Raw genomic sequence first — 10,716 nt, 5'->3', positions numbered from 1 at the left:
AGAGAGAGAGAGAGAGAGAGAGAGAGAGAGAGAGAGAGAGAGAGAGCAGACAGATAGATATAACATACTAAGTCTACATAATGTTAATCATATGATTGTCCAGGACTCCAGCCCCCTGGAAAATTAGTCATTGAAGTAAGAAAACCACTAACAAATGCAAAGATCTTCCATTTTTTCCCTCATAGTACTGTGCATTTAGTGAAAGAGAAATCTTATTTATTTCAGTTTGACTGACATTTTTTGAAATCTAAGATTTTTAGATACATTATTTAACAAACAGGTGCCTGCTATACCCAGACTTCTGTTTTTTAAAGAACACATGGGCTTATACACTCTGGTACACACATTCTTGGAGAGGAGAGAGAGAGAAAGAGGGGGGAGCTAGAGAGAAAGAGTGAGTAAGAGGAGGAGAGGAGAGGAGAGGAGAGGAGAGGAGAGGAGAGGAGAGGAGAGAGGAGAGGAGAAGACAAAGAAAGAGGAGAGAGGAGAGAAGACAAGGAGAGAGGGGGTGAGAGTGAGGGATAAGAGGTAGGAGAGTGAGAAGTAAGAGAGAGACAAGTAAGAGAGTGAGGTGGGCTGAACAGCCCTTTTTAAAGTATGCTGTCTTGTCTTATTGTTGCTAGGTAACTGGGGAGGAGTCTAGCCTAAAGGTCAGAAGCTTGGGCCATTGTCTACATGACTTCTAGTCATGCTTCTCTTGTGGGGGCAGTGGGAGGTGGTAACTTAGGCAGGAGCCAGAGTTCCAAGAGGCATGAGAGAACTCCTTCCATCCCATGTAGATGAATTATCACCACAGGGTCCCGGGGTTCAGCATCTCGGCTCGACTGGAGACCAGCATGTCTGTGAACAGCCCAATTCCCCACAGTAGGTATCAGGGTTGATCTGAATCATGAATGCCCACCTCTTCCCATCCCAGATCCAGAAACTTTCTTTAGCCAGGTTCCACCTTGTAAAGCTTTAAAACTGGCTCTCTAGAACAGTTCTAACACCTGGGGACCATGACTATCTGCTAGGATCAGCTACAAAGCCTTCCTTGTTGCTAACATCCCTTGACCGGAGCTGAGAAAACCAAGAGCCCATACTTCTAGAGGGTTAAGCAACTTGGCAAAAAGCTCTCTCTGGTGTGTATGACAGCACGTCTGAATTGTTCCACCCTGAGCAATTCATTATGGCTGTTGTAAGAAGCGACCCTTGGATTGCTTGTTAGCAATAAATCCCATACTTTGTACTTCTGTTCAACCTTATGGAGGTTGTAGCAGTTTCAATATCTAGCACTTTCCAGCTCTTCCCCTGAAGAGAGAGGAGACTATCTACTCACAGTGCTCTCTCCTTTCAGCTACACAGGCCACGCTGCTCAAATTCACAGCCCCCCAGGAGGAGCGTCTTTCTCCACATGCTAAGGAGAGGAGGCTCTGAGGGAGAGAAGGGTATTTGACAGATGTGACCACTTTTTCCTTTCTTAACTTGCTCCTGGGATAACTCACTCTTCTGACTTCTTACTAGTCCCAGGGCTTTGGGGGTAAAGATTTTGAATATTTATGACTTCTAAAAGTGGGAGGGAGGCAGAAGGTTTGTTCTATAGAACTGCACTTAGAATTTGCCCTTCACTTTCTGTGTCTTTATGTGCATGCTGACAGCTCTCAGGTTACCCTCATCCCGTAGTCTCCAACCTCATACAGTAACTACTTATGCTTTTACTTACAGATTCCAATGGAAGACAGAATACATGGTCTTCTCCAAGAACGTTCCCAATATTCTCATGTCAATGATCAATAGTCTCTCCATGCTCAAGCAAAAACAATCCCTTTCTCCACCCCCACTCCTACCCCAGCTAACCCTCATCTGTCCCACTAGTTATTTCTTTCGGTATTCTTTTATGCTTGTATAGACCCTGAACCTATTCACTTTCCACTGCGTTTGCCTCTAGCATCCTCCAACTGTTCCATTCATCTCCTTCGATGACCTGTGGAAGAAGTAAAACATTACGGTTCATTATCAGTGTGAGGTTCATTTAAAACGCCTCAGATAATCATAGGTAAGCAGGAGGGAGGCACTGGACTCCTGCCTTCCTTAGCCAGTCTCTGGGGCCTGCTCGCCCAGGGAACATTTCAGTTCATCTTAGGAGTGAAATATATAGTTGAGCCAACATGTCAGGACAGGTTGGGGGATCTTGAGCCTCAGGGGGATGGTGGTTTTGGGTAAGGACTATGCTGGATGAGTGGGAGGACTTCTTCCTGAAGAATTCAGCCAATGAGACATTCGGGGGTGGGGGAATGCAGTTGGATTCAACCAGTGAGGCATCCTGGGATGGGGGGAATGCAGTAGGGAGAATAAATGAAAAGCAGTATTCTGCATCAAATTCCATTTTTGATTTTTTTCCTGAGTTAACACCTGACTTTTCAAGGTCAGAAAATAAACGTCTTTGCGTCTGTCTGCTACTCTGGGTCTCCAGCACTCTTATTTTTAAGTGAAGATCACTGATGTTCAAACCTGCTGACAGGCAGTATACTCCCCACCCCTCTCTGTACTCTTCTTGTCGAGTATATTGTCTATAGTGTACAGTGTTGACCACGTTCGTTTCCCTTCAAATTTAGTGAAATAAAAGCGACATCCTTCTTGCAGTCAGCTGTTATAGAAGGGTGCTTGTGCTCGCTGGAGCAGCCTCTGGAGAGATGCACACTAGTTTGGAATAAAATGATAACAGAGACTAAGCAAAGCGGGTGACTTTAAGATGCATTCCAGAGAGATGATAGTTAATTTTGCTTTGCATGTCATCTACAGCAACTTGTTGAATTTACCTTAAAAAAAAAAACAACAAAACAAAACAAAACAAAAGCTCTCAGTCCCATGAGAACCCATGCATTTAAAATTTCCTGACACATTCTTGGACTGACTTTGCTTTTTAAAAGTCTACTGAAGTTGGCCCGCTGCCAGTGTGAGCAGGCATACAGAGTTTCAGTTTTCGTTTCCCGAGCAGGAAGACGTTTCTCTTTTTAGTGGAAACGTTTCTCTTTATTTTCTGCAGGCTTGGTCACCGTGAGACAGAAGCTGCCCTCCTCGGTGCCAGCCTCGGTACAGACTCTTCACACAGGTATGCACTGTGGCTTTCCACTTACCTTATTTGCTTGGAAACAGGAGTATTTAAAAGATTGAAAGCAATTATTTAAATGAACATCTTTGTAATGATTTTCTTGTTGCAGGTTTATCTCTTGTTCGTTAATTTCCTGTGTTCTATGAGACAATCAGAGTAAATGAGAGCTTTCTGTTTGTCTTTCTAGTCTTTGGGGTTTAAAGAGGACTGTGCTCTTTAAGAGGGCTCTTCCACGTGACTGAAGTATGGCCATGAGAACTCGTTTGACATGGCAGCAAGAAAAGTGCCTGCAGAATTATTTTGGAGGAAAACGGTTTTGTCTTCTTTACAAGGCAAGTGTGCAGAAGTTTTCTCAAAAGAATTTGCTCTGCACATGTGAGAATCAAGGTCCTACCATGATTGTGGTTTACAGTGAAAACTGTGTTATTGGCATGTATCTGCAAGAGGGCTTCCAGGGAAAAGACGTTCCTATCACCATTTTTGCACTCCAAGAGACTAGACTTTCACTCTGTGCAAAAGGACCAGATTCACCGTATTTTTTGTTCTACAACGAAACATCTAGTGATTTCTGTATACTATTAGATAAGAAAGCTGTGCGTATAAGTTCAGCCATCCGTAAAATGCTCCGACTGACTGCTTACAAAAATGACATACCTATTCAGGAGTGTGAAGCTTTTCGATGTGATGGTAAGTTTGCTCAGCTAAACCTACTGTAGCTCTCCACTACCTGTTTGGTGACATATGACAATGTTAGATGACATATCCCTGAGCGAAGGACATGCTTAAACTCAGGCTCTCAAGTCTGGAGAGATGACCTACAGAACCGACCTGGCCTGAAATTGCTAAAATTCTATCATGGAATGGGACTACTTAAATATGTATAAACAAACTCTCTAGGACATCGTTGTTTTGGGTCATGGCATCTGCAGCCTTTATTTACTATGACCCCTCCCCCTTTTGCCTGTGTTTGGCTGTGTTAGAGCCCTCATACTTCTGTGATCACATAGAGTTGGCTTTCCTTGGTTAGCCCAGGAAGTTATTAGTTCATTTCAGTTTAAAGAATTAACTCATCATTAGTTTGTCCTTGTCTAAGTTTTACAGTTTATATTCATGGTTTGACTAATTACTCCTGTTTTGGGTATTTTTGCTTTCAATTTCTTTTGAGACCCAATTTCTCTGTGTGGTTCTGGCTGCCTGGAACTTGCTCTGTAGACCAGGCTATCCTCAAATTCACAGAGATCCTCTTGTCTCTGTCTCTGAAGTGCTGGCATTAAGGGTGTGGTCCAACACTGCCTGACTCTTTTATGTTCTTAAGAGATCCTGTGGTTTTGTTTCTGTTCTCAAACATTCCTTATTTCCTACCATGATGAAGCCCCATTTATCACAAAGTTGCCGTAAGGTTTTTACACAGTTGATTTAACATAGCTATAGTTTTATCTTTCCTCTCAGGCACAGGTGCTAATTCAGAAGTGCTTTGTATAAACTCAGAAGTTTGCTTTTATTTTTGTATGTGGTATTTATTTCAAGGTTAATTATATTTTGGTCATTGAATGAAATCTTTATAATGTATGGTTTTGGTAATTTAATGTTATTTGCTTGATTGTTCTACATGTGGCCCCATAGTGAGAATTATTTATAGATTCGATAGCATTGCTAAACTAATGGTTTCTTGGAGTGACTAGACATTATTATTATCTCCTTTTGACTTCTCTTTTGAGCCAGGAATGCATCAATTAAATAGAAGTTCCTATTGACAGCTGGCTTGGACAAAAATTTGTGCATATTTTAAAAATTATTTTTATGCATCTCTGCACACTGTGTCTTTCAGACCACATTTGGGGAAAATCTCAGTTGATGTTAGTCTTACCTTGGTTTGTCTATACTTCCATGTTCATGTCTATACTTCCATGTTCATGTCTATACTTCCATGNGTCTATACTTCCATGTTCATGTCTATACTTCCATGTTCATGTCTATACTTCCATGCTCTGCTTTTCTGATTCAGAAGACGCTGCTGTCTCCAGTGAGGCAACGTGGATGAGGCCCATTTGTGAATGATTACTTATAGGTCTATCCCTAGTAAGTTTGCTCACATTCATTTTACCTGCCAATTTAAGAATTTATAATCTATATTATCTGTTATTTTCCTTAGAGTTATTGGATGAAAGAAAGACAAGAGGCATTGCTGTGTAAGTCAATGTTTTCTTAAAATTATTATTAATTATTCACTTGACATTCCAATTGCTGTCCCCCCCTCCCACAGTTCTTTCTCCCACCCTCCCTCCCCTTCTCCTCTGAGAGGGTGGAGGCCCCCCTCGGTATCCCCCTACCCTAGCACATCAAGTCTTTGTAAAGCTAGGAGCATCCCTTCCCATTGAGGCCAGACTGGCAGCCCAGCTAGAAGAACGTGTTCTGTAGATAAGCAATAGCCTTGGGCATAGCCTCTGCTCCAGTTGCTTGGTACCCACATGATAACAGAGCTGCACATCTGCTACATATAGGTGGGGAGGCCTGGGTCCAGTCCATGCATGCTCCCTGGTTAGTGGTTCAGTCTCTGAGAACCTAAAAGGTCCAGATTTGTTGACTCTGTTGTCTTCCTGTGGCGTTCCCATCCTCTCTGGGGCTCTCAATTCTTGCCCCAACTCTTCCGTAAGAGTCCATAAGGTCCATCCACTATTTGGCTGTGGGGACTCTGCTTCTGCTTCAGTCAGCTGCTGGATTGAACCTCTCAGAGGACAACCATAACAAGCATAACAAAGTATCATTAATGGTTTCAGGGACTGGTGCTTGCCCATTGGATGGGTCTCTGGTTGGGTCAATTATTGCTTAATCATTCCCTCAGTCTCTGTTCCACCCCAAGTTCCTGCATTTCTTATAGATAGGATAAATTTTGGGTTGAAGGTTTTGTGGGTGGGTTGGTGCCCCTTTCAGTTTTTAACATTTTATTACTCTATTACCTTTTATTATGACAATGTATGTCACCAAAATTTTTGGCACAAATTATTTCAGTTAATATATATGAATATCAATGAATAGCCAAAACCCATGTCAATAATTGCTAAACAAACTGATCCTGGCAATGTTAATAGAGCAGTCAGTGGGAGGGGACTATTTTTAATATGTTTTACTTGAGAAAAGATAATGTTGCCTATGTGTTTGTGTTTTTTAGAATTCTTATAGTAGGGTTTTTACTTTAGGATGTGCTGAGAATTATTACCAGGCTGAAAACATCTTTTAATGAGACCATGTTAGAAATTTCCTACACCTATAAACTTCAAATATATGCCATATAATGACTTTTAACATTTACCAGTATTAATCTTCAACTTTGGCATGGCTGATGTCTGTCACTGAATTTACAAGGTGTAGTAATATCAGTGAACAGTTTTAGGAATGATCACCACTGTTTATATTTCTTTTACAATATGACTTAAGGGGGTGTGCATTAGCTATGTTTCAGTTGTCATAACAAAATACCACAACCAAATGCAACTTAAGGAAGAGAGGGTAATTTTCGCCTAGTAATAGAGACTATCACGGTAGGGATGGTATAGCAACAATCATGGTAAGCATGGCAGCAGGCCCCAGGAGAAAACACAGCGAAATGACATGAAGTGGCCGAGGTTACAGAGCAAAAAGACAGGAAGTGGCCGAGGTTACAAGCATACAAAGCGGGCCTTCACTGATGATCTCTTCCGGCAAGGTTTCACCTCCTAAAGGTTCCGTGTGTCTTTCCAAACACCAATATCAACTGAAGACAGTGTCCTGTTCCGTAAGCCGATGAGGGACACTCTCATACAAACCACCACATTCAATGGGCTTGTGTGCACTTGGAGGAAGGCAAGCTGCTAATTAGAAATGCTATAGGGTAGAGAAGTGACTTATTAGAAGATGCATGGTGAAATCCTGTGAGCCGACCAGTCAGTTCTTCATGTTCGCTACGTCTTAACAGGTTACACAGTAATTTACTGCAGGCCCTGAAAAACTACAAGCCATATGGAGACCTGGTTCAGCAAACACGAGTTCTGCTGCTGGGTCCTATTGGAGCTGGGAAGTCTAGCTTTGTCAACTCAGTCAAGTCTGTGTTCAAGGGCAGCATCACACACCAGACCTTGGTGGGCTGTGACGAAGATGGGATATCGGACAAGGTACTCCTATTTTGCCTACCCAGGTTTCTCGGGTTCAACTTAACTGCATTGGGAACTATTTTGCTAGTCAATCTTATGCGGACTTTATTTAAATTTATAGCAAAAAAGAAATGTTGTCTTTCACTTTTCAGTATAGGACATATTCCATCATGTCCAGGGATGACAGTGGCCCCCTGCCATTTGTTCTGTGTGACTCCCTGGGGTTGGGTGAGAATGCTGGCTTGCATACAGATGATGTATGGCATATCTTAAAGGGCCACACTCCTGACAGATACCAGGTAAGATTTGACTGATAATTGTTTAAAATGAATTTATTTTTTAGGATGTTTGCTTTGCCTGCCACCCACCTCATACTCTGGCCTAACACTGCCACTTGAGCATGCTAAACTGCACTTGTTCAATCTCCTTTGTTCCTTTCAACAGAAAATTCACCAAGAATTTTAAATATCCAGAGGATACTTCTGTTATACCTATTATAACGGTCATCAAGTGTTTGCACTGTTTTTTTGTGAAACAGATATCCATCTGTATGAATTATGCATCTAATTTCATTTTTGCCAGTAGGAAATCTGAAGGCAGAAATTTGGGACTGTGAGAGCTTTCGTGGGGTTATTAATTTCAGAAGTTCCCCCTCTTTTGAACACCATAGCCTGGAACACTGTGTTACCTACAGCCAGATCTTACCTGAGGTTCCCTCCTCGCTGATAACTCTAGCCTGTGTTGTTAACATAAACCTAGCCAGCAAGGGCGTTAGGGACTGAATGGGTTTTTCCCCCCAGGATGTCATATGTTGAGGCCTCAGACATCAGAAGGTAGAGGCTTTGGGAAATAGTCATGTCTTGTGGATAGAGCCCTTAAGGATGGAATTAGTGCTCTTCTCAGCTGAACCTTTGAACAACCATCAGTAGACATAAACTTTTCTGGTACTTTGATTTTAGAATCTATGTGATAGATTGATTTTTATTTATTCATTCATTTTCACACACAATGTTAGTAAATTTCTGGCAACCCTGCGCCCTCCATGTCTACACTTCTCCTGCTCTCTGTGCTGACCGCAGGAGGGGAAGATGTGGGCGAAAGTCAAAGAGATGTTTCTGTTTCTAGTTTGCTTTAAACTTCTAGTCATCTCCACAGATATTTAGATAACAAAGTAATCCTTAATCTTGAACCAAGTGAGTAGCCCATTGTGGCTGCATCTTTCACCGATGTCTTTGTAATCCTCTGTTCAGGATGAATAAAATATATGGGAGTGACATTTTGTATTCTGTAAGTCTTTTTCTATTAATATATTTATTTATTCCTTTGTGATGTCACCTTAATTACATACTGCTTAATCATTTTTATTACTGCAGAAATAAATTATTTCTTGATATATTCTATCATATTCAACTCTCTTGCTTTTCTTGACAATTTTTAAAAAAGATTTATTTATTTATTTTATGCATGTGAGTACACTGTAGCTGTCTTCAGACACAGCAGAAGAGGGCATCTGATCCCATTACAGATGGTTGTGAGCCACCAGGTAGTTACTGAGATTGAACTCAGGATCTCTAGAAGAGAAGTCAGTGTTCTTAGCAGCTGAGCCATCTCTCCAGGCCACTCTTGACAGCTTTTATAAATACATTTGAAAGAAAGCTTTCTTGTGATTGATTTATTATTGTTTTGAGGGACATTTTATTAATACTTTATGGCTTAATTTAATTTGTATGTTCACATATCCTGTGGTTTATCCAGAAAGACTGTCTTAACTTTTTGATCTTGGAAGTTTCTTTTATTCCTTAATATAGAGATGGCATGTAGACAGTTTAAAGACTGTTTTTATTATAGAACACTTAAAATTTACATAAAAGTAGACAAAATAGATTAATGAATTCCTATGTAACCAGCTTTAGAATGATCTTCAGAATTTGTGAATCATGCATAATCTTATTTAATCTGTATCGATTCTCTTCTCTTCTCTTCTCTTCTCTTCTCTTCTCTTCTCTTCTCTTCTCTTCTCTTCTCTTCTCTTCTCTTCTCTTCTCTTCTCTTCTCTTCTCTTCTCTTCTCCCCTCCCCTCCCCTCCCCTCCCTTCCCCTCCTCTCCTCTTCTCTTCTCTTCTCCTGTATCATTTCGAAGCAAGTCAGAGAAACCATACCTGTGGTATGTGTCACCTGGCTGTGCCTGCTGTGGGGTGCCCACTGTGGAGTGCCCGCTGTGGGGTGCCCGCTGTGGAGTGCCCGCTGTGGGGTGCCCGCTGTGGGGTGCCCGCTGTGGGGTGCCTGCTGTGGCTCTGGACCCTCTGCTTCCTCCCTCTCAGGTGTCCAGGTGCTGCAGCACAGCAGACTGGAACAGCTCTTTTAGACAAAGGCCTACGCTGATGGTCTGCCCTGAAACACCTGGGCACTTACCTTGTGGGGTGGGCTGGTATGCACACACTTTACTTGGGGTGGAAAAGGGTTATATACAAACTTTGGAGAATGGGAAGTAGTTTTCAGGATAAATGAAGGTCACTGGCTAGAGTTTAAAGTACTGCAAATGCCTCGTGTGTATGGAGGGACATTCCAGGAACCCTAGGGACTTGTGTATGGAGGGACACTCCAGGAACCCTAGGGACATGCTGGGTGGGGTCTTTTCTCTTTATTCTTTTTTTTAAAACATTTTTTATTAGATATTTTCTTTATTTACATTTCAAATGTTATCCCCTTTCCTGGTTTCCCCTCCAAAAATCCCTCTCCCCTCCCCCCTCCCCCTTCTCCCCAATCCACCCACTCCTGATTCCTGGCCCTGGCATTTCCCTACATAGAGCCTTCACAGGCCATCCTCTGCTACATATGCAGCTGGAGCCATGAGTCTCAACATGTGTACTCTTTGGTTGGTGGTTTTGTCGCTGTGAGCTCCGGGGGTACTGGTTAGTTCATATTGTTGTTCCACCTATGGGGCTGCAGACCCCTTCAGCTCCTTGGGTCCTTTCTCTAGCTCCTCCATTGGGGACCCTGTGCCCAGTCTAATGGATGGCTGTGAGCATACACTTCTGTATTTGTCAGGCACTGACAGAGCCTCTCGGGAGATAGCCATTTCTGTCTCCTTTCAGCAAACAATTGGGAGAAGTTGAACCTTGAAGGTCTGCCAAGGGACTAATCGACCTTCCTGAGGTAGAGGGTGTGGGAAGTCACGATCTCCAGTCAAGATCAGAAAAGGGGAAGACTTTCTGGTAAAGGGAGTTCTCCAATTTTTTACTGAGCTCAGAGGAGCTATTTAGTCATGTAGACTGTGACCTTAATTATTAATTAGCAAGTTTTCCTCACACATAACAGCTTAGATATAGTTGGGTATCATTTTTATAATACAAAGATATATATGTGTGTGTGTGTGTGTGTACGCTCATGTGTGAGTGGAGAGGTCAGACGACACGTTGAGGAGGGTTGGTTCTCTCCTTGAGTGTGTGTGTGTGTGTGTGTGTGTGTGTACGCTCACGTGTGAGTGGAGAGGTCAGAC

The 10,716-nt window shown here is 42.3% G+C and overlaps 1 protein-coding gene across 3 annotated transcripts in view; it reads left to right on the top strand.

The window, feature by feature from the left end:
• Positions 1 to 2,988: 2,988 nt before the first annotated feature.
• Positions 2,989 to 10,716, top strand: part of Ifi44 (interferon induced protein 44) — an 18,626-nt gene continuing 10,898 nt past the window's right edge. For 2 of the 3 annotated variants that reach the window (XM_021196730.2, XM_029537698.1), the window contains exons 1-5: positions 2,989 to 3,091; positions 3,279 to 3,778; positions 5,244 to 5,280; positions 7,044 to 7,239; positions 7,371 to 7,517. In XM_021196730.2, the coding sequence (XP_021052389.1) occupies positions 3,337 to 3,778; positions 5,244 to 5,280; positions 7,044 to 7,239; positions 7,371 to 7,517 (822 nt within the window). In that variant the 5' untranslated portion in view covers positions 2,989 to 3,091; positions 3,279 to 3,336. The remainder of the gene's footprint in view (positions 3,092 to 3,278; positions 3,779 to 5,243; positions 5,281 to 7,043; positions 7,240 to 7,370; positions 7,518 to 10,716) is intronic. The other variant, XM_029537699.1, reaches the window with a different exon arrangement.

This window comes from Mus pahari, chromosome 4 (genome assembly GCF_900095145.1).
Source record: "Mus pahari chromosome 4, PAHARI_EIJ_v1.1, whole genome shotgun sequence".
NCBI classification, from domain to species: Eukaryota; Metazoa; Chordata; class Mammalia; order Rodentia; family Muridae; genus Mus; species Mus pahari.
Note: the sequence above shows the minus strand (reverse complement) of the source record. Positions and strands in the feature narration are given on the sequence as shown.